The sequence below is a fragment of the Olea europaea genome, chromosome 10, assembly GCF_002742605.1.
Source record: "Olea europaea var. sylvestris chromosome 10, O_europaea_v1, whole genome shotgun sequence".
Lineage (NCBI taxonomy): Eukaryota > Viridiplantae > Streptophyta > Magnoliopsida > Lamiales > Oleaceae > Olea > Olea europaea.
In genome coordinates this window covers 36,907,203-36,926,275 of record NC_036246.1, presented here as the reverse complement: position 1 = coordinate 36,926,275, position 19,073 = coordinate 36,907,203, and the positions used below count along the sequence as shown (strand labels likewise).

At 34.9% G+C, this 19,073-nt stretch overlaps 3 protein-coding genes across 4 annotated transcripts; 1 reads left to right on the top strand and 2 right to left on the bottom strand.

The window, feature by feature from the left end:
* Positions 1-7: 7 nt before the first annotated feature.
* Positions 8-980, bottom strand: LOC111402077. Its single transcript, XM_023030128.1, has 2 exons — positions 509-980; positions 8-192 (listed from the first exon to the last, which is right to left on the bottom strand). Exons 1-2 carry the CDS (start codon positions 902-904, stop codon positions 124-126), a joined length of 465 nt encoding a protein of 154 aa, XP_022885896.1. The 5' UTR covers positions 905-980; the 3' UTR covers positions 8-123.
* A 2,782-nt stretch (positions 981-3,762) lies between these two features.
* Positions 3,763-5,371, top strand: LOC111402757 (major pollen allergen Ole e 10-like). 2 transcript variants are annotated; one of them, XM_023031096.1, is made up of 3 exons: positions 3,763-4,183; positions 4,573-4,649; positions 5,168-5,371. In XM_023031096.1, the coding sequence occupies exons 1-3, from the start codon at positions 3,811-3,813 to the stop codon at positions 5,231-5,233; spliced, it is 516 nt and encodes a 171-aa protein (XP_022886864.1). In that variant the 5' UTR covers positions 3,763-3,810; the 3' UTR covers positions 5,234-5,371. The 2 variants fall into 2 exon arrangements, with proteins under 2 accessions (XP_022886864.1, XP_022886863.1); XM_023031095.1 differs by having other exon boundaries at positions 4,488-4,649.
* Positions 5,372-8,073: 2,702 nt separating this feature from the next.
* LOC111402075 (probable E3 ubiquitin-protein ligase HERC3) lies at positions 8,074-16,132 on the bottom strand. Its single transcript, XM_023030124.1, has 6 exons — positions 15,462-16,132; positions 14,767-14,906; positions 11,491-11,685; positions 10,663-10,791; positions 10,395-10,550; positions 8,074-8,525 (listed from the first exon to the last, which is right to left on the bottom strand). The coding sequence occupies exons 1-6, from the start codon at positions 16,040-16,042 to the stop codon at positions 8,332-8,334; spliced, it is 1,395 nt and encodes a 464-aa protein (XP_022885892.1). The 5' UTR covers positions 16,043-16,132; the 3' UTR covers positions 8,074-8,331.
* Between the last annotated feature and the right edge of the window lie 2,941 nt (positions 16,133-19,073).

The following is a 19,073-nucleotide window of genomic DNA, read 5'->3' as shown; positions in this document are numbered from 1 at the left end:
AAGTTAGTTGATGAAACGCGTACTGCTTCAATTTAAAGTGGGAGTACAGAGTCGGTTTAAATTATGGGAGTAACAAACATGAATCAATCAAATACAGAGAATTACATTGATGTAGCACCCAAATTATGGTAGTGGGATCTCTCTCCTCTTCTTGAAATGCTTTGATGCAGCTTTCAGTACCTTTGTCCATACCTGCACAAATACTTATTTCCTTCATTTTGTATATAGTGCCCAAATGACTGAGTTTAACTATTATCTCACTGGCTTTTAAGTTTTCGCATATATTTGGCTAAGTTTAGAAGTTACTTTTAATCCTTTTATGTTTTTTAGCCTTAGCTAATAATTTTTTACTTGCAAATGTATTTAGATCTGGTATTAATGCAAAATCGCCACGAATCATTCGTTAAAGAAATTGCCAAGAGAAAGCGGCTGCATTTTGACCTTCCCTCATTGGAGGAGATTCACAATTTAGTGGAGTAATGACAATCATTTGGGAGTAAAGACGTACCTTTCTCGGTGCTGAGGAGGTGGGCGATAGCTGATGAGAAGAAGGGACCGAAGAAAATTCCATAGATTTCCTCTTTCTCTTCTTCATCTTATGGTACTTGTGAAGATGATCAAATACAGCATTTGCGAACTTCCTTTTGAACTTGGCTGTCATTTTCTTGGTATTTTCCAGCAACCCATCTTCCTCGTACGATAATTTCCTCGAAATGCCGCCCTTTCCTTGATGGGAATGTAGGGGTGGAGGGAGCAAAGGGGACCAAATGGAACTCTGGGCGTAGTCGAAATCAAAAGCTGAGTTGTCGGGGAACTTGTAGAGAAGATCTCTCGACATGGATGTTTCTAGATACTCCACAACAATTACCAGTGAAGATTCACCATTGTTACGATTAATGCCCATTCTGTTTCGATTGGATTAGGCTAAAATTATGGGTTTTGAAAATAAGATATTTAGACTGAAAAATTTAAGACTTCCAAGTGTAGATTGTAGGGATGGGGGACAGATATAGCCGTTGGAATTGAATCTCAGAGCTTGGGAAGAGACAAAACGGGACCCAACGGTTACTTTTAGTGATATAATGTGAATAACAGATATAAAAATAGGATAAAAACAATATTTTGACTACTTGGACGGATCTCATGCCGCAATTATTTAACAAAAAGTTTATTGAATTCAAAAAATGTTCATACATTGGATCACGGAATATGTTATTCGTACATAATAATATTCATTTCTTCACATGGAAGGGAACCCACTTCAGATAAATATGAGAAGGAGATCACTTCGGATAAATCACATTTTATTCGAAATATGTCCCCCTTCACGCAAGATAATGGATACTGTTATGAACATCTTAATATACGTGTAATATCACCCTTCGTGACACATTGTACGTATAGCACTAAGTACAAGTAAACGTGACTATTTTGGGTGAAATGCCGTGTTGGAAAAGAATAATATTGGAAAATGAATTTAAGGATTTATTGTCATCTAAATTGATTATCATCATCATTGATAACAATTAGCATTACTAGTTGTAAAATTTCATTAACTAGTGGAATGATTTTTCCCTTTGCGTGATGAAACAAGATTCAAAGGGGTAACAAAGAAAGAGCACCTTTTATGTAAAAACCCTTTAGTACAAAACAAAAAATTATGAGACTGTAGTCCGATTAAACTTCCACTATATTTCAAATAAGGAGATTAACAAACTCTAAATAGTAAAGAAGAGGCTTATCAGTGCCATTACGAACACTATTTTCTTTTATTATTATAGGTTTTTGCACTCTCTATTTGTTTTTTGGAGAGCACTTCGAAAAGTAGAAAAACAAAGGAGCTCACATCGTTGAGTGAAGACGAGGATTTTGAGATGAATCAAGGGTCAAGACGTGTAATACCCAAAAAAATAAATATAATAATAATAATAATAATAATAATAATAATAATAATAATAATAAAATGCGTACATATTATGAGGCATAAATACAATTTTTGATATTTTAGGGTAATCTAGCAACTTTATCTCCTTATAGGGACCTTGTGTTAATAATCATAATAATTGGATATATATGAGTTTTGGACATATATGAGTTTTAAACGAAAATATTTATTAAATTATTATTGAATTATCTGATATAAAGATATTTAGATAAAATTTGAAATTTGCATATATCCATATTGAAATCTTAAATTCGAATTTCATGATAGGGTTTTTAAATTCGAATTTAGATAAAACATGTAGTTATAAATTTTTTAAATTCGAATTTCATGATAAGTTTGTTTGTTGAAACACTAATTTATCCCTTGTTTGATGTACATTTTGGGGAAAATAATGCATTTTGAATAGTGGATTGATAGAGGATGTATGGTTAAAAATTAAAGAAAATTTTTGGATTATGTGTAATATTATTTTATTCAAAAAATATGTGATTGAAAATGAGTTTTGAAAAAATAAATTTTTAGAAAAATGAGTATCAAACAAGGTAAATTTGAATTAAGAGGCCTATTAGATTCTAATTAGGTAACTATCTTTGTCAAATCACACCTATAAAATTATTACTACAAATGCTTGATGGATCGAAGTTGAAGGTTGAGATTGCTGACAGAATTCGTGTCGCTGGATTAAGAATTTTATTTTCTTTTAATATTTAATATTTAGTTAGAAATCTTTTTTCTCAAATTAGAATTTTTATGTTCAAAATAGATGTTGAATCTTTTAAAAAATAAGTGCTGAATTTATATTACATTAGTGGATTAAGTTAAAAGACATTTTTCTAAGACAATAAAATAGCTTATTTTATTCCGAAAAGTTCTTGAAGTTTTTATTCATTTATTTATTTTTCTTTGGTATTACAATATGAGTAAATTCACTTTTCTTACGGATAAAGAAATTAATTAAGCAACCTTCGAAACGTAACTTCGGAGCGTTACGAGATGTGCTAGATGTTAACTTGTTCGATTTATTGCTCAATCCATTAAAAGATCTAATGCTATTAAATCATTGAATATAGGGATGTGTTTGATTGCAAACATGAAAGTTGTATGTAAAAAAAAAAAAAAAATCTAGACAATTGAATTATCTAGAACTTATTTGCATAGAATTTGTCAATTAAATGTGTTTGATTGATTTAATTTTCAACTTAAAAAATATTATACTTTTCGATTTTTTATTGGTGGGTAGATGAGAGAGTGTGAATAAATGAGAGAGAGAAAGAGATAGTGAATTTCATGGAAAATAAAATCATATTCCCTCTAAAGAAAATATTTTCCTTGATTTTGAAGAAAATATGATCAAATAACCAAATGTAGGAAAATGTTTTCCATGGATAACAATGTCAATCAAATAATATAAAAGTATGAATTTGGATGGAAAAAACATATTTTCCATAGAAAATATTGACAATCAAACATGTCCTCGTTGTAAACCACATTAATTTTGAGCCATCAATCTCTCTTCGTGGCAAGATTTTTCATTTGATTGAAGTAAATAGAATATTTCACAGAGTGAACAAGTAAAATGAGAATATGCTTGCATTATGCTCCAACCTCACTCTTTTCGAACATGATTGGAATTTTTTCTTGAAACCAAATGTGGGGTATTTGATCAGGTTGAATTAGAAGCTAAATGAAAAATTCAAAAGCTCTAAATTACTTTAACTTTTTCCTTTGAATAAATTTTCCCTTGCATTCTGAGCAAGCACAAATTCTCTACAAACATCTTATAAAGAATTCTTAGTTTGCAAAATGACATCTAGAGACGATTTCGAAACTGGAATACGATCCTTACGAATCCAAGAAGTGAGACTATGGAATTGTCCATTTTAGCAGTTTGTATCGTATTACTATTTGTACAACATCTTGCAGCAGAAGCACGAATCCACAAGTCCAAAATCCCACAAGAAATGCATAAATATTCACTGCACGAGTTGATGAATAGTGATGTTTCAATCGATATTTCGAAGGGTGAATCCAAATCTCCATTTTGTGTATATCCTCCGCTCTCCCACGATCCACCTTCTCCGTCCCTGCCACCACCCACCACCCCAAAAAGCCTACCTTCACGCTTCCGACCACCACCACCAGCTTATACAAAGCCTGAGCATGCTGTTTGGTGCGTCGCCAAGCCAACAATACCCACTTCATCAATTCAACAAGCTTTGGATTATGCGTGCGCCTCAGGTATGCTGCTAAGAGTCTAAGACTAAGCTCCTGTTTGACAATCATTATTTAGGTAAAATGAAGTTTTGAATTATGATTTTTTTTAAAAATGTGTAGTTAAAAAATAGGAAAAAGTTTTTGGTTTACGTACAAAATATTTTATTGTGTGAATATATGATTGAAAATAAATACGAAGATAAAAGAGTTTTCAAATAATGGTTGTCGAACAGGGGCTTAAAGCATCTTAGATTAATGTGATATATGATGCAAGAACTTTTTAAAACACGAGATTCAGTTGGTTGTTAGCGATGTTGTACATTACTAGGCGCCGATTGTGAGCCTATTAAGCTTAATGGATTCTGCTACCAGCCGGATACAGTATTATCTCATGCATCCTACGCTTTTAATAGTTATTGGCAAAAGACTAAAAACAGTGGAGGAACTTGCGACTTTGGAGGCACTGCAATACTTGTCACTGTTGATCCAAGTAAGATAAATGTCTTCTCCTGACATTCCCTTTCATCTTTACTAACATAATATTATTTAAATCCAAACTAACGTTAAATAAACATATGAGAGAAGCACATTCTTTTAAACTTTCAAAATACTAGACACACATTGTTTAACGAGTCGTGCTTGATTGACATAATTTAGATACATAGAGGTATCCACGTCTTTCATATAGGGTGGAATTGGCGTAAGGTGAGCCCCATTCCATGTGAGGGATGTGAACAACCATATGTACATACGTTATGTACACCAAGACTTGTGTGACTAATAGTTTTTAAGGTATGTAAAAACAATTAGCAAACAACAAAGCCATGGTACCAAATAAAACAAAACATTTGATAGAAAGTCAAAAAATTCTTTGTTATGAAAGTCTTAGTTTAGAAATTAAGTCATTAAGTTAATTATAAAAGTACTTGCATTTACTTTTCACAGCTTCTTTTATCTACAAAATACTTTATTTAAATATGTTTTTTTATACTTAATACTTTTATGCAGGTTATGATCGATGCCATTTCATCTACAGTTGATAGTCTATTTAATCCATATATGCATAAAATCTGAAAAAAAAAAAAAGTGATTCTATATAATCGATAATAATTCACAAGTATTGTATTATTTAAGTCGTGGCTTTTTTTATGGAGAAGACATGAAATTCTGTTGTGTATTCCGATTTCTTTTTCTGTTGATTTAGAAAGTCTTGTTGGATGGATTGTGTTCTACTCTTCTTTCACATTTTATTAGGGGAGATTTGCAATAATGGAACGGCTTGACCTTAAAAAATAATAATAATAAATAAATAAATAAATAGAGGATACGAAACTATTTAATAAATTAATAAACAATAATTTTAATTAATTTTTTCTCATAATTTTCTTCTTTATCCCTATTTCAATTCTCGTTAGCTTTCCCTTCTCAATCTCAACACCCTCCATAGATGCAAATATTTCTAGAGTAATGCTACATAAATATGGTCATTGACATACGTGTCAAATTTGATTGACAATTAAAAAAAAAAAAAAAAAGGAGTCGGACAAGTGCTGTGACATGTCAAAATCCATGTCTATTAATCATGTCGAAGCAACATTACACATCTTTCTTTATTGCTCCTTTATCATCCCCCTACCCCCACCCAATAATTTTTTTGACATTGTGATGAAGTAAATATTAAAGGATATATTTCACATCAGCTAAATTTTGAAATATAGACAAATATATATGAGTTTGAATCACTCTTAAAAGATTGACCTTTTCAGATGAAACTTCGAATCTTATAGTAAATTCTTATTTTTTATCAAAGAAAGCCTCTTGGTGAAATATATAAGGTTTTCCAAAGCACGTGACTTTATTTATGTTGATAATACTATTTTATGCATGTCTTATTAGTGTATTAAGAGAAGGATGAGGGATTGAAGTAAGCAAAAAATTGTGGAGGCGACAGAGGAAAGAAGTGTGTCCCGCTTACGGCCAATGTCTCCATCTACGTCCCGTTCCTATATAATGTAGCAGAAGCGAAAGGATTGGAGAAGAGCGAGCATGTGGTCTACAAATCCTTGATCGCTCTTCTCCAATCCTAGATCAATATCGAATTTGACAGTCTATATTCTGTATGTAGACAAAGTCTACCATCTTTCTTGTTCAGCTTTTTGGTGCTCAACCAGCATCATCTCTCAATCTAACACACAGAAAATTATGGGAAAAAAGTGCTCTTTTTTGTTGGTAGCACTTGTTCTCTATCTGTTTCACAGCCAATCAACAAATGCACAATTGCAGAACAGCATCAAAATCAAGAACACCCTCATTGACATTGGTGCCACCACTTCTTAAGCTGGGACTTCGACCTGCCAACCCTTGTTCGTCCTTCGCTGGAGTCAATTGTTCATCTTCCGAGCAACCAAGACGAGTTGAGTCACTAGTCCTAGGTACTGGTCAATCTGATTCACCGGGACTAGCTGGAATACTCTCTCCCTCTATTGCCAAACTCACCGAGCTGAGCCAGCTCGTTCTTTTGCCGGCATCGTTGCAGGGACCACGACCATCCCTTCTCAACTTGACTCGCTCAAGAAGCTAAGAGTAACAATCACCTAACCGGCGCAATCCCGACTTCCAGATTTCCACGCCCTTGACCTCAGCCAAAACCAGTTTTCGAAACAATCCCAGCCGCCACATCCACATCCACCTCAACTCAGTTGAAGGTTCTCGTGCTGGCCGACAACAAAATTTCTGGACAGCTGCCCGATAACTTTCCACAAAAATTGCTCCACTTGGATTTCAGTCGGAACAAAATCTCCGGTATGCTTCCGCTGAGGATGCCGGCATCACTCCGCTACTTGTCAACATCTAAGAACTGCACGTGCCCCCCCCCAGCTGCATGGCATCAATCTTAGGATTACATAATGAGATTCCCAACTGCGGCTAGGTCGTCGTGGATGTGGGACTTGGTTGCAATGTGCTTGTCGTATAATTGCATGGCGGTGCCGGTAGTGGTGGGGGGTCACGGTGTGCCCGGCTAGCATGGAGGAGCAGATTTCACGACCTGCTTACTAGTGCAGCAGTGCTCTACATTACATAATGAATTTTGCTATTTGTAGACATACGTTGTACGCCCCTCACATGAGAGAGGAGTCCACCCCCAATAAAAAATGTGTGAACCCCTGTGTGAGGGACGTGTACACCACCTTTGTACATGTATACATGATAGGAACTCCACCAATATCAATATTTGATTATTTTCATTGTAAACTACTTACTTTTAAGGTATCTAGTGTTCAATGTAATCCGGTCCTGTTCAAAGGACAATTGCCATATATTTTATAATGATAATTCCGTTGACGTTTCAACGTCTCAAAGAGTGAAACAATAATTTTTTATTTTTCCCTACTACGAGCGGGAGATTTTTATAAATGGCCTACTACTATTCATTTTTGGTAAAATGTCTATAATACCCTTAATGAAATAATTTATCATATATGATTATTTTGGAAAAGGTTATATACTATTTGGGCTATTTTCATGTATATCCCACTACGAGCTTATTTTAGTTTTTAGGAATGTTATTTTTAGTTGTAAGATTTTATTTCATTTATTGTTTAAGTTGGGATTAATCAAGATAGTAATGTATTTGTAATTATTTGGTACCCACAAAAAATAAAAAAAAATAAAATAAAATAAAAATAAAACTGGTGCGCAATCATATTTTTCACAAACGTATATTTTGTGTTCGAAGCCTTATAGAGTCCTCAAAAATCAGTACTTGGGATGTTCCAAGTTTCCTCAAATTAAACCATTTTTGCCTTTTATCTTTATATATTTCATTTTTCGATGCTCACCATCCGTATTCATATCAAATAGTATCAAAGCCGGGCAACAAAGCAACTGTAAGCAATGAAGTAGTTGCTAGAGCGCATAAAGAAAGGTATCAGATTTTTACATTGTATAACGCATAAAAGTGTTTATACGAGTCGAGGAAACATATGATGCAGGTTCATAGTGTAACTCGAGACATTACGCAGTGTACAACACAGATGCTAGATCTCGATACCTTGGTTTCAGCCTCAGAGGAAAATCAGTATACAGATATTATTAATTTCTACTTTTTCTTAAACGGCAAGTTAACCAATTAACAGGGAAAATTGAGCAAAAGAGTTGAGTTAGCTACAACATTATCTTGAAACAAGGCACATGGCATGAGAAGCACCAACAGCTACAGAAAGTACATTGTGATTTCCTAGTTCATCATTGCCGTTATCATCTACCAGAAACTTTACTTCAACAGGCGATGATTGTATCTCCGGCAGTCCAGGAATACCTAGCTGGCAATCTTTGGCATTTCCCCACATGTACAACTTACCTTTGTCTGTGCATGACAACTTTTATTCAGTTACTCTTTTGCACATTGTGTTTCTTAAAACCATTCAAACATAAATACTGAGTTAACACATGCATTATTGCTAGACAATGTTTGGCAAGCTTCTAAGCCCCTGTTTAGTTTATAGAAAGTCCAATTTTTAGTAGATTTTGATAAAAGTTGTGGGTTCCATGAAATATGATTTTAAAATTAATAGTTGGTTTTAACTTAGATTTTAATCAGCTTTTTTAGCTGAACCAAAAAGGAGCTAAGTATGTTTGGATAGGAAAAGAAGTAGCATATTTTTTACTGTAACTGACTTGATTATTTAGAACTTTGATTAACAAACTTATAATTGTATTTTCTATGCTAAGAAATGTCAATAAGAAATGGGAGATAGCACTCAATCACTCAATTTCATTGTTACCAAACTTATTCATCCATTTGAAATTTTCGAGTTGAAATTTTCGAGTTCAACCAAACTATTTTGAAAATTTCAAGTGGATAAATAGAATTTTGAGAAAGACTTTCATTTGTCTATAATGATAGACAATCCAATCTATATTATAGAAAATATTTTATGGAATTCAACCTGAACTCTTTTTCATTAGGATTTATTATTACTATTATCATTGGTTCTTCGTATTTTTTATTTCAGCGTATCGATTAACGCTTAAGTCTAGCCTATATTTTTTTCTTTTCGTTCTTTATACCCTTTCATAGACAAATTCCACAAATAAAACTTTCACATATGGTAAGATAATATATGGTACAAGGGTAGGTGATTGTATCCCATTGAATACTGCTGCTATTGATGTTCATTATTATGATCTCTATATATACGTTCAAATGCTACATTTTCCTCAAGTACCGGGCATCTCAAAAGTCTAATTCTTTAATCTAAAATAACCTTGAACTCCTCATAAAGTGATCCAAAGTGGACAACTAGAAGCTCATGGCCAAATGAGGGGTGAATATCTAGAGTTTTCTCAACTGGGACATTCAGAATCATCCAACTCAATGTAACAATCCATCTACCATTAAGGGCTGGAGACTAAGCTGTACTTCCGCAACTCAAGAGAAGGCAAAGGGAGAGCAAATAAAAGGGAAAAGAAGCAAAAAGAGCCATAGTAGGAAACCACCCCTGCTGGGAAGAAAGATAAGAGACGCTGGCACAGGGAAAAAGGTGGAGAAAGCTTGCAGAGAGAGCTAATAAGAAAGAGATTGGGAGTGTAGCATACAGAGATGGGGAAAGGGGTGGTGAAGTGTGGCAAAGGAGGTTGAGAATTCATGTTGGCAAAGGATGGGAGGGTGGAACAGGCAGATGGCTGGTGTCGGGGGTGCATGGAAGGGTGGTTTGCTTTCCCTATTTGCAGTTTTTTGTTCTTACTTTCCTTTCTCTCTCTCTCTCTTCCCCCATTTCTCCTGTTGCTAGTGTTTTAAAATTCCATTTTCTTAAATAAAGGAAAAATTGTCCTCACATAAAAATTTAACAGATTATAAAATAAAATCTGTCAAAATTTGCCAATTTTGCCCATTAATATCCTAAACCCTAAGTGCCATGATGTCATTAAACTTAAACCTCAGGTACATAAATGGTTTTCATCATCGAATGAGACTGATGTAGAGTGTAGACCAAAAAACCAAGAAAATAGGCATTGCCTTTGGTAAGTGATGCACAAATACTGATGTCAAACTAGTCTGCATCCTCCCTGTCCAGATGAAACACAAACAACCAACCCTAGAATGTCTTTTACTTTATATTTTCTAGAACTATTTCAGACATGTGAGTATGAAATGAGAGCAAGGCGAAAGGAAATAAATCATGTCAAACCCATCATATAATATTAGCGTTGAACATATATTGAATTAACTTACCAGTTATAGCTGCTGATGAAGAACCCCCACAAGCAATATAAGTGACCCTCTCATTAGCTAAGGCCTCAATTCGTACAGGAACTTTCTTATTTTGAAGGGAAGAATGACCCAACTGGCCATGTCCACCATGACCCCATGAAAGCACTTCCCCTTTGTCTGAATTCATTTCAGGAATAGCCAAATAAGATACGTATAGCATTTCTCTATACAACGATACATGTGCATAAAGATATTCCTACAGGATTGTAAGATTCTCCACTCATCATACCAGTCAAAGCAAGAGAATGATATCCACCGCTAGCTATCTGAATTAAATGCACATCTTTCAGGCTGGGAACAGGCTGTGGTTTCCAGCTACCAACTTTATCTCCTCTACCGAGCTCATAGTTAGAGTTTGCTGTAAGAAAAGAACACTAGATGTTTTTAATCAATTTTGCACTAATTTAGTAAGTTAAATGGCTAAATGAAAAGCAATTATTTTACAAATACAAGGCCCATTAAACATTCAACCGACCCCAAAAGAAAAAATAATATAAAATGAGAAATGTAGAAAAAAGAAACTCCACCGCGCACATCATAATAATGACCATTATGTATGGAGGACTCAAAATATAGAAAAGGAAAAATAGGTACAGGAAATTTATTAAAAAAGAAAAAAGAAAGGCCATAATATACAGAGCATAGAAAGGGAAAGACCCTCAGCGAGGCACCTCCCGACCAAACCTGTGGTTCTGCCACCCCATACCATAAACTAACCTTAAGGGCATCTACCACTGACCTATCAAGTTTTCAGATCCAGTAACTGTACAGTTTGATTAATCATGAGTCAAGCAAGAAGCCCTATCAATCTTTGTAAATACTAAATAGTGTAGCACCCAAGAGAGATGCAATATGAATCAATTGAGAATTTGCCTTCAATCCTCTTTGCGTTCTCTTTCACCTTCACATGTCACACACAATCTTCTGATTTTATAATTTTAAACAGGTGAGATCAACTTCTCTCTTTTACTCTACAGTGATGCACTCAGATTTCAATCAAGTTTCTTCCCATAATTTAACAAGATATAATTTCTAACAATAGACATAGCACCCTTACCACCCCAGTTCCAAAGTTGCCCCTCTTCAGTCAATGTCATTGTGAAAAAGCCGCCACACGAAACAGCAACCACTGGCACAGGCAGTGCTTTAACTTCAAAGGGAATGCTGAGACCACCTGCCTGGTCTGGACCACGACTAGGACCAAGGCCCAACCTACCATCACCTTCATCTCGGCCCCATATGTAAAGTTTTCCTTCATCAAATATAGAGAAATTGTTCTTTAAACAAGATCAGCGGAAAAAATAAGGCAAATATTTCTGCATTGACTACAAACTGTTCGATGACCCGTATGGTGCATTTAGAGCCTGTTTGATGCCCCTTTTTTTGCAACAAAAATGCATTTTGGAATAGTGATTTGATGGAGAATGTATGATTAAAAAATAAGAAAAAATTTTGAGTTTACAGGTAATATTATTTTATTGAAAAATGCGTGGTTGAAAAGAAGAATTAAAAAAATGTATTTAAAAAAAAAAGAGAATCAAACAAGGCCTTCGTATGAATTCACAAAATAGTCCAATATTCTCATCTCTATTTTACATCACAACTTTTTTAATGGATGTCATGTATCAAAGAATTTAGTGGTGGCCCTGAGTATAGGCGAAGTAGGAGATCGCCTAAGGCCTGCTTTGGTAAGGGCCCCAAATTTAGTGGCGGCCCTGAGTATATAGGTTGTTATTATATTGTTTTGTTTTAATCTCATGATAATAATATTTTTAGCTATTTGCTGAAAGTACTTTGAGTTTAATAATTCTTTGTTCTTGTTCATTTAGATACTTCTTATTTTGAGTTAATTTCTTATAAATTAATATAAAATTAGAAGCTCGGTTATATTTGATCATCATTTTCATTATTTTGTTACACTATCTTTTGCAGTCACATTCTTCAATTTTGTACATAAATCACTCAAATGTATATTTAATTTTATTTGAAATAGTTGTAGTGAGAAAATAATTATACAAATGAGCATACCCCTTTGTCATTGTATTGTAATTCTATTTGTCAAAGTTTACTTGTGGTTTGTATTGCTGTTTGAAATTTGACATTTCGTTTATTTTCGTTTCAAATTTTGGGACTTAGTTGTCTGTGTTAAATTCTTTATAATTATATTAAGCCCCTGTTTTGCATCAATTAAAATCTAGATTTTAATCTAAGTCAAAATTGACAATTAATTTTAACCACATATTTTATGGGTTCCAAAATTTTAAATCCACATATTCTATCTACTTCTATCAAAATCTACTAAACATTTGATTTTAAGGGTTCTTTGAGCTTCATTTTTCTCAAAAAAAATGCATTTTGAAATAATGTTACGATGGAGAATGTGTGGTTAAAAAATAAGAAAAAGTTTTGAATTTGTGTGTAATATTATTTTATTGACAAATGTATGGTTGAAATGATGTCAAATCACTATTGAACAATGTATTTTGATGAAAAAATGGGATTCAAACAAGGGCTTAATCTCCATCAAATAGGCTAAAACTCTATACAAGGAGAATCAAGATATAGGGCCCCAATTTGAAATTGGCATAAGGCCCCCAAAATATCAGGGCCAGCTCTGAAAGAATTTGAAACATTTCACTTGTATGGATAAAAGGGACAAGATTGTAGCATGGCATACACAATACTAATTGCCTGTGTGCCCCACAACCATCAAACTGCGAAACGATACATTGCTAATATAAATCAGAAACATAATGTAGTACCTAGATAAATCAGAAAGGATTTCATAATAAAAAGTTAAATAACAGTAAAATAACTTGAAAGATCACCAATGGACCATAACTTGGAACAGAACCAATTTCTAGGATAGATTCCTCCATATTTGCTCAAGCATTATTTCAGAGCAGTAGCAAGAAAGAGAACTGCTAGCTAACTTAAAATGCTGTGGTGATAGGATTAGAACCCATTGAGGGGGGCCTCGGCCGTGGAGGGTTGGCAGTCAAAAATGTTGTACTGTAGATCTATTGAAGTTTTTATAGGCGCTAGGTTGCATCAAGCTGCATTATGTAGTCGTAACCTAGAACATAATGTGTTGACTGCCGAATCCATCAAATTGGACTATGGGACAATTCAATGGGAAAAATTATAATACAGACTGAGTAGCAAAAGACAGTGGGCAACCAGGCTCTAACTAATTGAAAAAGAGTGTATAATTTAAATAAAATACACGGGATGAGTAGTTCTTAAAACCTATCAAAACAGAAACAGATTGTTGCTCTAACATTGCTTACAGTGATGTGTACTGCTCATTACGTCTTTCATAAAAAGGGTTAACATAAATATAATGTCAGTTTTGAGGTGGCACTATAAGATGTCAAATTCAATGGCTTTTTTTCTATTTTCTCCGTATTATGTTATTAAAAACCCTAAAGCAGATCGTGTGCTTAAAAATGACTAATATTATCTCATTGGCAAAAAAAAAAAAAAAAGGGAAAAATGCAGATCCTGCTAAAAATGGACCATTGACTGGATAGAAACAACAGGATAATTATATGGCAATCATTCATACTGTTGTTGAGTACATGAGTGGATCATACACTGACGTCTATGGTGTGATAAGGCAAGCTGTAAGGGTGAACAGACGAGAAATAAAAATGGCATAGAAAAAGCATAAGAAAATATTGAGCAGGTTATACAAAAAATACATAATATTCTTTGGATGCAAAAAGATGGAATAAAATGGATTTAATAATATCATTTTTCTGCAGACTTCAAACACAAAATAAAACATGAGATATAGAATTCTCTTCCGATGTATAGAAGTATAGAACTACAGTTATCCCAATAAGATAGATACTCCAGTAGGGTGACAAGAGAAATGACAATGCACAGGACAACATTAATTAATATTTTGGTTGAGGACATACACATCAACAGATTCAGGTACAATTATAAAGTCGACTTGTATTACTGTCCCAATAAGATAGAAACCCCAGTAGGGTGACAAGATAATGACAACGCAAGGGATAAAGTTAATTTATATTTTGGTTGAGGACATACACATCAACAGATTCGGGTACAATTATAAAGTCGAATTGTATTACTGAGTGTTGACAAACAAATTCGATATAAAATAAGTTCAAGAAATTCCATAGTCAATTTAATCAATTCAAGATTGACCTACAAGTATAATTGCCAGCACTAGAATATTTCTTTAAGATACGATTTCACCGTCTAAGTCCACGAATCCCAGGAAATCAAATGATTATAACAAAATACTTAAAAGATGATTTATTCTGCTATAAACATGGATTTTTATAATGAAATATCTAACCAGATTTAGTGACAGCAGCGGTATGTGTCCCACTGGTGGCAATATGGCATATTTCTCCATCCCAAGATCCTTCGACCAATCTAGGTAACAGCTCCCTATGGTACACAGAATGTCCAAGAGCACCAAACCCACCATAACCCCTGAAAACTTCATTTTTAAATGGAAGCATCAGACTTGGAAACCAATGCAGTAAAAATGAAGTAGCTTGATCATGCTATGCAAATCTTCAATGGATTTGTCAACAAATTAAAAGCTATGGCGTAATCTGATTTGGGATGAAATGAAACTACAACAGCTGAATGAAACTACATAGTGATCTGCAAAATAGCATTCTTAAACATGCCAGACGATTTTAAAAGTGTGATGATTCTGTTATGATCTTCATCTCAAGGTGTTGTAATTACCAAATTAGACTTATCCTATTCAATTTTCAATAATTGTCTCATTCTAAATGACCTAAATGCCACACCGAGCTTCGTTGTTAGAGCTCCGATACTTCAAATTGTCACTGAAGTGGATCAGTAGATTGTAATAACTTAGGCAAAATCAAGACAAGAGACCTAGTACAGAGAATAGAATACAAAACTGAAACACAAGTTAATGTAGTAGTATTCATCTACGGCTATAACTCCGTAAAACACTATTTTCCAATGCATCCTTTACACCGAAGATATGGCAAAAAGGCGGGTACTGACCAAGTAAAGACGCGGCCGAGGGAATCGAGAGCAACAGAATGGAGACCACCAAGAGCTATGCTTTTGACAGCCGAGTCGAAATTAGGATTCATTGTAGGAACAAAGACAGAGTCTTCATGTCCAAACCCGAGGCGGCCGCCATCGCCCTTGCCCCATATCCACAGCTTTCCATCCACCACCAAAGCCGAATGGAAAAGTCCACAAGAAATCCCTATTTCCACCTGGCCCCCAGCCCCAACACCATTTGAACACTGGGAGGAGAGGCGACCTGGGGTCGAGGAAGAAAGTTTGAAAGTGGGAGGGAGAATGAGTGTTGCAACGGGTGAGGGGTATAATCGTATTTCCTCGATTCCCCCGCCAAGTTGGCCAGAGGCCCCACGACCCCAAGATAGTAGTTGGATTGTGACTGCCGATTCTTTATTTTGCTGTGGGTTGTCTGTGGTAATGTTGGAGTTTGTATAGTCCCAGAGAAGGGGTGTTTTCTTGCTGGTGGCAGTGGACATGTGACGCCACCAGCTGTGACGGGAGGCGGGGGAAGAGAGCCGACCGACGGCGTGGTGGCGGAGGGGCCGGAGGGCCATCGTAGAGGAAGTATTTTAAGACTGGCGTCTCTAGAAACTACGAAGTACAGAACCCCTGTTCCTTAATTCACCTGATTTTGAGTTGTAACGGGGTAGGGTAAGCTTGTAAAGTTTTTGGTTGGGATTTAGAGAATCGACTTTTTTATTGTTTGAAGAAGAGTGCGTTTATCACTAAGGGTGTGTTTGATTGCAATTAAGAAAATTGTATAGAAAGAAAATATTTTTCAGATAATTCAATTGTCTGGAATTTATTTACATGAAAAATGGTAATTACACGTGTTTGATTGACTTAAATTTGAACCTAGAAAATATTGCAATTTTCCAACTTTTGGTGTTTGATAGCCATTATTTTTCATGGAAATAATCATTTTTTCCAACTTTGTCTATTTGACAACCATTATTTTCCATGAAAATTTTCACGTTTTCCATAGAAAATAGTGATTTTTTCCCATGAAAATTTGTCAATGTGAGTGATCCAAATTTTAGACATAAATGCGGTCAAATCCTAATCAATCATAATTAATATAACAGTTAATTTGTGGATAAAAATATGCCAAGATTCAGTATGGAAGATGCAAAAACACGGTCGAGATGAAATAATTATCCCTAACAATTAAGATTTCTACCACTTACATATTCGTCTTTGCAGTCATAAATAATAATCGGATAATCAATTCAATAAATAATAATGAAATTTCGTCCAATGTATTACATAAAACGAAAATGAAAAAATCCAAAAAATGGGTATCATAAGAAAATAGCAAATAAAATCAACATAGATGTCATACTTTCACATGTTTGTTAAATTATCCAACCAAGTGATCTTAAAATAGTGGAGGCGGATCACGTCCCAGATTCTCAAATACTAAATCACGCATGAATTCTTCATCAGTCAAACTCATAAATACTCTAGCCAGACTCTCATCCGATCGAAATATTTTCATTACTTGCATTATGTCACGCTTTTCTATACGCATGCCTTGTAATTTTTCTAGAACCAACTGCCAATTGATGTGGTTTAGCGTATCTAATGTTGCTTGAGTCTCCATAGCGATAGCAATTTTTTTGGATGATTCGGCAATGCTTGATAGGGCAACGAGACTCTCATCATTAGGTTGGGTACGTCGACGGCGAACTTTGTTAGTTTCTCCTTCGGCATTACGCTTAGGAGCGCGAATGGGGCTTGGATCCGCATCCTCATTTTGATTATCAATTTCATGCACAGTTTCATCTAAAAAATAGTAAAATAAGAAATTGTTAGAATCTCTAATATAATACGAATTATATAAATTTTTATGTCTGATCTAGTACGTACCATGATCAGGGGATAAAATGTCATTGCCGGTTACAGCACGATCTCCTGTAGCAGAATCATTTCCAAAAATAGCCTCCAAATCATCATAACGAGAACAAAGTTTGGTCCTCCACTTTCCAAATTCTGGTTTGCCCTACAAGAAAAAGAGTGAAATATGTTTTACGCTAGTTAGGGGGCACCATAAATTATATTAGTAATATTGGTCAATGAAATTTTATACCTTCAACAACTCCTCCCAAGCTAGTACATCAGCTGTGACACGTCCAGTGTGAGGATCTAACCCAAAACCACTCATGCTTAACAACTGACAAACTTCAACATATTCTTTTTTTAGAGTTTTCAACCGTGCCCTCACATTCTTATCAGACACCATCACTCCGCATCCATTGTGCACGCTCTCGATTGCTTTGGACATGTGAAATGATGAAAAGTCATTGTCACTTCTTTTGTGACTAGACAACACTTGATGTAATAGTGCGGTTATCATACAACCGTCCATTGCATCACTCCAACGTATTTGACGATTCCTAGAATTAGGATCCGCTTGGGTTGAGCTTATTTCCTCCACATCTGAATGAAGGGTTGGTCTAGGAACTCGAAAAGGTGCCGCAGAGCTTTGTCGAGTATTTGCCATGAATTGTATAGTGCAAGATTAACTGTTTACGGTCAACCAATAAATAAGAACATTTAAGAAAATTGCATGTCGACAATGTCTCCAATAACAACAATTCCAATTACAATATTTAAAATTTTAGCAATCTTATGTCAACTATTACAGGACATGGGAAAAAAAAAACAAAAAATATGCTTAATGTCAATACGTCTTCAATTCAATCAATTACTACATATGAAAGTCTAGTAAGTTTATATCCATTACATAGAAAAAAAAACAAGATTTCAATCGAAATCAATTCCCGCATTCTGATTGGGAAGATAATCAGCCCACATTAAATCAGCAATCGCATTCCTCTTATTAGACCACACTTCCTGATTTGTGAAAGATATGTGAGCATTTGGAGTTTCATCTTCAGGTACATCAACATGCGTAGGGTTAACCTCATCATCACTACTATCTAAGTCGTCCTCCTCACAAACATCTTCAACGTCATCAATCCTTAAGAAGTTGTGGATGGCAGAACAGGCAAGGGCTATCTTTGCTTGTGTGTCAATGTCGTGATAGGGTTGATGTCTCAAATATTGAAGTTTTAAAAAATATGATGAAATATCTACAAACCACTAACCTGAAAAAAGGAGTACCATGGCTGCACATTTTTTTTCGTATGGTGAGTTATGAGGAGTGGCATTAATCACAACATCTCTATACAGTCCAAGACAAGCGTATAAGACTCTGTGAAAGTAAAAGCTCACTGTTTGACCAGAACGAAAGAAAGTAAAACGTCCAGCGCGATTACGTTGGTCATGCCCGACTGTATTCAGAAAAATTGCGACTCGTTCCTCAATTCGAACATATTTACTGTCAACCAATCCATAAGTTCGCAAACGAGCACATAATCTTTGAAATGGACCTATTTTCATCCTAAGGAGATCACGACATATTGTATCACTCGTGCCAAACATTCGTGTAAGTGTTATTTCTCTTTCAGAATTCCAATTTGTATGAGGAGCTCTTGGAAGATGTCGTGCACGACGCCTAACTTCGTTATATATCACAATCGCTTGTATGACCATTGTCCAAAATAAACATAAATGTTGTCG

Excerpts from the sequence above, each read along its gene's own strand:
- LOC111402077 (XM_023030128.1), bottom strand. The coding sequence starts at position 904 with ATGGGCATTAATCGTAACAATGGTGAATCTTCACTGGTAATTGTTGTG. Across the intron at positions 193-508 it reads CCTCCTCAGCACCGAGAAAG|GTATGGACAAAGGTACTGAA; the intron begins GTACGTCTTTAC and ends GTATTTGTGCAG.
- LOC111402757 (XM_023031095.1), top strand. The coding sequence starts at position 3,811 with ATGGAATTGTCCATTTTAGCAGTTTGTATCGTATTACTATTTGTACAA. Across the intron at positions 4,184-4,487 it reads GGATTATGCGTGCGCCTCAG|GCGCCGATTGTGAGCCTATT; the intron begins GTATGCTGCTAA and ends GTACATTACTAG. Across the intron at positions 4,650-5,167 it reads ACTTGTCACTGTTGATCCAA|GTTATGATCGATGCCATTTC; the intron begins GTAAGATAAATG and ends ACTTTTATGCAG.
- LOC111402075 (XM_023030124.1), bottom strand. The coding sequence starts at position 16,042 with ATGGCCCTCCGGCCCCTCCGCCACCACGCCGTCGGTCGGCTCTCTTCC. Across the intron at positions 10,551-10,662 it reads TCATTCTCTTGCTTTGACTG|ACAAAGGGGAAGTGCTTTCA; the intron begins GTATGATGAGTG and ends AAATGAATTCAG. Across the intron at positions 8,526-10,394 it reads TTCATCAGCAGCTATAACTG|ACAAAGGTAAGTTGTACATG; the intron begins GTAAGTTAATTC and ends TGTCATGCACAG.